A 6,318-nucleotide genomic window follows, 5' to 3' on the forward strand; every position below is an offset into this window, starting at 1 on the left:
CCTCAGCACTCGATCCCGCTCTGTAACTTGACATGGTCTGCGACTTCGTGGCTGAGTTGCTGTGGTTCCTAAACGTTTCCACTTTGCAATAATACCACTTATCGCGCAGTGATGGACTCGGACTCTTACTCAGACTCGCTCATTCACGATCGGACTTGGACCTGTACTCAAACAAGTTTTGTCTCAAGTCCGGATGGACTCAGCCCCAGGCTTGTGCAGCCCTGAGGCGAGTCCTCTTACCGTGTGCCCCCGCTATTCTCGGTCAAAAAATACAGACACAACCCCCCCCGCATCGTGCAGTTTGCTTTGACAGAAAGAGGAGGCAAAATGCTCTCTCTGTGAAAGGACGAGTGAAAAAGAGACAGGGGCAACATCATCTTTCATGAGCAAAAGTTCTGTTACATTCTTTACTATCGGTATCTAGGCTCCTAAACCAAAGTTCTGACGCGACTCGTTGTGAGCCGGTAACCAGCTGTCTGGGCTATTATTTATCACGGAAGAAAAGATGAACGGGTCGTTCGGGTGCCGTTGGAAGCCTGTAACAGTTCAGTTTCAAATTGAAAATTGCACTATGCTGTGCCACTGCTAACATTATTTGAATGTTGACGTTCTCAACAATGCATATGAAGAAATGAAACAAACAAGTTGAATTTGATCCTGAAGAATGATTACCCTCATTTATTTATGTTTATGACCCATCCCTAATCAAATTAAAGTCATTCAGTACAGTGATGGTTTAGTTAGGTCAGTGTTAATATCAATGTTGGAACCACTAAATAAACTGAAGAAAACCTGAAATGGTGACAGCGGGTCATTGTGTTTGATGTAGACCGTTTTTATTTGTGAAACAGCTCTTTGAACTCGACCCAACTTTAATAATAATAAGCCTTATATTCGTATAGCACCTTTCTTACAATAATTGCAGCCCAAAGTGCTTCAAACCAGATATATAGAAGGAATAAAAGCAATGCAGAAAATAAAAGGATAAAAGCAATGTAGATAGAAAATATTGATAAGAACCAAACCAACAGCTACATTTAAACAAATATATCCACTCACATGTTAATTAATACATAATGACTCGGACTCGTGGACAGGTAACGATGACTCAGTCTTCTTGGGTGACTCAGACTTGGACTCTGACTCGAAAATTGGTGATTTGACTACAACACTGGTACATAAGTAACATTTTGAGGTACTTGTACTTTACTTGACTACATCCATTTAATGCTAATTTACACATCTAATTCACTACGTTTTGGAGGGAAATATTGTTCTTTTTACTTACATTTGTTTGACAATATAAGTTACTTTGCAGATTCAAATAATCAATACATAAATCTAATCACTATTCTAAATTAAGATATCTGGCAATATGGAAATAGGCAACGTTAGCTTCACTTTTACTAGCTGTAAAATTAAAGTGATATACACAATATAATTATAGACCAGCAATAATATGTATATTATTTCCATACTTTAATTTGTAGTACTTTTCATACAAGTATATTTGTATGCTAATACTTTTGTACTTTTACTTAAGAAATACCCTGCGCACAAATCTTACTTAACTGTGCAATTAACTGTTACTACTATTTGAGTATTTCTTCCACCACTGGTCCTCATTATGAGCACTTACTTCAATGATACAATCACTAAAAATATACAAAAAGTAGTTTATTACTTTCCAAAAATGCAAAAAGTGTGCAAAGATATGTTGGTCAGTAGTTACATTCATGGAAATGAATAAAGAGACATTTGATGGCAACAGATTTTTTAAGCACGTTGGAGTAATCATCTTAAGTGGAGGAAGACACAGATGGAGACATTGTCAGCTGTGTTTTCTGACAGTAACTGACACCACTATCATGTGGAATCTACTGCTGGACCTCCCCAGCTGTGATCTGAGCTGAATGGGGGTGAAGTGCTGCTGTCTCATGCTGGCCCTGCTGGGAGCGGACCACAGTTCTGCTGTGTGATGCTTCAGTTGTGCTGGGAGGCCTGCTGCATGATGACTGAACAGAGACTCAACATCTGCAGGTACTCATCCGCACCGTCCGACAGGCACTTACTCACAACCTGAACAAAAAAGGGAACACAAGCACAAATAGAAAGTTTCAATATCAGTCACACTGACACATATTGTGAAATGCGGACATTCCAATCATAGCTTTGTTTTTGTTCTCCAAATATTAAGTAAACATTTTGTTTTGACATTTTGAGCTGAGTCTGTAGGGAGTTGGCTAGGAAAAGAAGGTTTGACGGTTCAAGTCCTGATCGGAACAAGAAACAAAGGGTAGCTGGAGAGGTGTGTTTGCTCCTGGGCACTGCTGAGATGACCATGAGCAAGGCACCGAACCTCTTCCAGAACACTGGCAGCCCCTTCGATCTGCGATCTCTCCATCAGCGCATGTCTGCAGTCTTTGTTGTGCATGTGAGCGTGTATTTTGGGCCTTTACTGAATTTCCCCGCTGGGATTAGTAAAGGTCTTAATCTTAACCTGGAGCTCCATCAGATCACTTACCGCCATCTTGTCTGTTATGACTGACTTCTGCTTGTCACTCAGGTCGTGCTCTATGACAGCCTCATGGAGCTGACCCAGGATCTGTGTGGCTGCGTAGCCTTCATCCACCATGTTCTGACGGAGGAGACATTAGTTTAGATTATTTGTTTAGTTGTCAGGGACCATGTACATTAAACACGTGAGGATATGACATATTGTTTTTTTAGTGTTAACAGTTAGGATACAATAACAATAAATGAGACCCCCTACCCTGACTGCGACCTCTAGTTTCTCAAAAGTTCCTGAGAGGCATATCTGGAGCAAGCCGTCAATCATCTTGGGAGGGACGACCTGGAGTAAATAACAACAGAGTGAGCATTAAGGGGTTTGATATGTCCACAAAATAAATACCGTAATTTTCGGACTATAAGGCGCACCTGAATATAAGCCGCAGCAGCTAAATTGAATGATGTGTACATATATAAGCCGCACTGGACTATAAGCCGCAGGTGTTTTAATGTTTAATTACCATATGTAAGGGTTCGTGCACAGAGGGGATTGTCGGGAAAGAGATGGCTGTTTGAGGAAACTCCCATTTATTAACATTTCAACAAACAAGTTGCATATTTGCATAACGTATTCAAGTGTTAGCATTTAGTGCAATAGTAGCTACAGAACATGTACTGTGCTGTGTAAACTGTACTGTATCACATAGCGTTTCAGACACACAAACTTTTCAACTTTCAAACTTAAACGGTGCGCTCCCAGCGCACGTTTAACACCTTTGCACAAACTGTCTCGCTCTCGTAACGTCTGTCTGTCTTGCTCTCGTTCTGTCTCTCGTACCACTCTCGGTTCCACTTTTACTTTTGCGCGCTACCTGTCTCACTCTTTTCCGGACTCCAGCTTTTCCTGCTGGAGCCCGCCGCTTAAAGTTTGGGGTCCGCGGACCGGCCATAGAGCCCGTAGAGTTAAAGGTGGTGGCCGTTAGCTGTAAAAATCCATAGATTAGCCGCACCGTTATATAAGCCGCAGCGTCGAAAAATGGGAAAAAAGGCGCGGCTTATAGTCCGAAAATTACGGTAACATTATTCCATTCTCTTTTCAGTGGCAAGGAGTGGGCTCATTCCTGGCAGCCGAAGAATTCTCCGGGATAATGCATAAAAATAAAATCTGTTATTTGAACACCAGTTTTGTTTTTGCACGTTTGTTCTCTTGTTTATATGCTCCATTTGAGTCATATTTAATATGTTTCTATTAGAAATAAGATGAAAACCTCCACCAAATGCATTTGACTTTTTAGAAATTACAGTTGAAATACTACATGATTTCATTGTCAGTGATAGGAACACCATAACCTATTTTAAGCATATTCATGTGTGGAAATCTGGTACTTTGCCATCCACTGCCTTATCTAATTTGTTTAACTTCCGAAGTATAACGCTTTGGAGGTAGGCTTGCATATAAAAGCGTCTTTGGGTTTCAGAAAAGCGCTCTAAAAATAAAATGTATTATTATTTATATCATTTAATTATAGGGCCTAATTAAAATGATCCTGATCTGGATCACTGGTTTTGCTACTACATTTGAAAGCTTTTGGGGACAAATGCTTGAGATATTAAAATGGTAGTGAGTTACTTTGAATTTTCTTTTTCACTTATTGAAAACCACAACTCGAGTATCAGGATGGTCTTTATCTGGAAAGTTATCCACATCTCATCACCACGTTGTCACGGCGACCCTTTGTCACGTCACAGATACGGTACCCGAACTCAGATCGCCCACCCAAACGATACTGCCCGTTGGCTAAGGAGGCAAAAGTGCAAATTTGTATTTTATATTTTTTTAAACACAGGGTTTTGGTTTCGGATCGCGCCCGATTGACGGATTCTGAAAGGGAATGGAGCCTATACGGCCCGTCAACGCAAGACAAAGTCGAACGAGTCCACGCACACACGCCGAAGAAACTACAAATATGTCAGCTCTGTGTACTTCGTGGTACACGATTGTTGGGCGCCGTATCTAATGGGGCAATTGTTGTTTGTAGCTTTGTCGTCTCACTGCTCATATCATTCAATGGGTTTAACTTTCTATTCTTCTTGCTGTTTTTGTATGTTTTGAGCTGAGGCGGTGACCACTCAACTACAATGTTGATGAAATGAATGAAATTTGGTGATGATTCATGGTTTTGTGTTAATGTAATAGCAGTTAAACAAGGGACGGTCAAATTTGCCCGCGAACACCAAAGTATAAGGTAGGGGGAAACGATTACAATTAGGCAGGGTTTTAATGTAAACCATTGCTTATGACATTGATGGTAATTTTTAAATCAAAAAAACATATCGCCCCCTAAAATGTGGAAAGCTCTGGATGCCATACAAAATGAATCAGTTCGCTATTTTTTTAGGGCCACATAACTTTGGCACCTCAGACACCTAACGTGTTATACAAAACACGAACAAATTCAATGGTGAAACTATCCAACCATGCATGAATGACAAACATTTCCACTAGACGATGAAGCTGCGTGTAAGCCAACAAAAAACTTTATTCTGGGTTCCATCAGTAACCCACGCCCACTCTCGTCCACCTGGGCAGCTGAACAGACAGATTGACACATCCGCCAGTTCCCACCTGGTACAGACAGGACGCTCCTTCTCCAACAGACTGGCTGGCGCCCGCTGTCACAGGAACCGATACAGGGAAAACATTCCCTGCCCACTGCCATAATCTGTGTAACACAACACGTTCTCACTTCCCAACCGGTCACATGTTGTACGAACGGTCACTCCTTTGCAGTAATAATATACTAATATCTGCGGCTGACTTTGCCTATATTTGCCTCGAATCGTATAGTTGGTATAGTACACGCATAAACGGTGCAGCAGCTGATTAGAAGTAGGACACTAGTTGTTAAAGCAGCGTATCTGGTGACGTGGGACAACAGGGTCGCCGGTGACAACGTTGTGCCTCTGGGTTTCTTGGATTCTCTTTGTTGGTTGCACTGTGAGATAGTGAGACATGAAGTCGTTCTACCAGACCCGGTGTCCTGATCATAATACAGCGCTACCCCACTCCACTTGGGCGCTCTTAAAAAAACGCTTCCACACCTCTCCGTGGCAGGGTCCTGTTCTTGAATACCTGGTCCTGTGTTGTTCATATTTTCGTAATGGATAAGAATGAGAGTATTGGGTTCGTGAAAGGAATTTATACGGTGAATGTCCTCATAATCTTAACACACGTCTTTTGTTCAGGACTGTCGTACGCATAAACTTGATGTTTATTTCTTCTAGTCCCACGTTCTTTCATTCAGCTCATTCACCTGCTCATTGGCAGTCTTTGGTTCGCGCGCCACACAAAAGACTGTGCATTGTCAAGCACACTGTAGTGAAACACCGGCGAGTGATCCAGATCAGGGTTCATTTTAATTAGGCCTAGTAATTAAATGAGTATAATAATAATACATTTAGATTTTTAGAGCGCTTTTCTCGAAAGCCAAAGACGCGCTCTATATGCAACGTCCTTAACTTCGCATCCTGTTTAGCACGCGCATTTGTTGTTTCGGTAATCTGTTTTCCCACTAACACATATTCGTGGTTGGTCAGATTATGGTTTGTGATAATCTTCAACTCACATGGTGATTGTAAAGAGCGTAGGTATAGATTGACAGCGCTGCTGTGTTGGGAGCCTGAGATCTGAGGGGTTTTTCAGAAAGAAGCTGCTTGCTCTAGTTGTTTTTGGTGTGTTTCTATCTAAATGGCAGAAATACATTGGGGATGTTTCAACAACAGGTCATCGATAATATTGTTGCTCTT

The 6,318-nt window shown here is 41.4% G+C and overlaps 1 protein-coding gene across 1 annotated transcript in view; it reads right to left on the reverse strand.

The window, feature by feature from the left end:
• Positions 1-1,656: 1,656 nt before the first annotated feature.
• The window catches only part of rfc4 (replication factor C (activator 1) 4), a gene marked incomplete at its 5' end in the record, with an annotated part of 7,619 nt that continues 2,957 nt past the window's right edge, over positions 1,657-6,318 (reverse strand). The window contains 3 exons of the mRNA XM_010775161.1: positions 1,657-2,079; positions 2,525-2,638; positions 2,774-2,854. Of these exons, the coding sequence (XP_010773463.1) occupies positions 1,984-2,079; positions 2,525-2,638; positions 2,774-2,854 (291 nt within the window). The remainder of the gene's footprint in view (positions 2,080-2,524; positions 2,639-2,773; positions 2,855-6,318) is intronic.

This window comes from Notothenia coriiceps, unplaced genomic scaffold (genome assembly GCF_000735185.1).
Source record: "Notothenia coriiceps isolate Sejong01 unplaced genomic scaffold, NC01 NC01_scaffold00015423, whole genome shotgun sequence".
In the NCBI taxonomy this organism is placed as follows: Eukaryota; Metazoa; Chordata; class Actinopteri; order Perciformes; family Nototheniidae; genus Notothenia; species Notothenia coriiceps.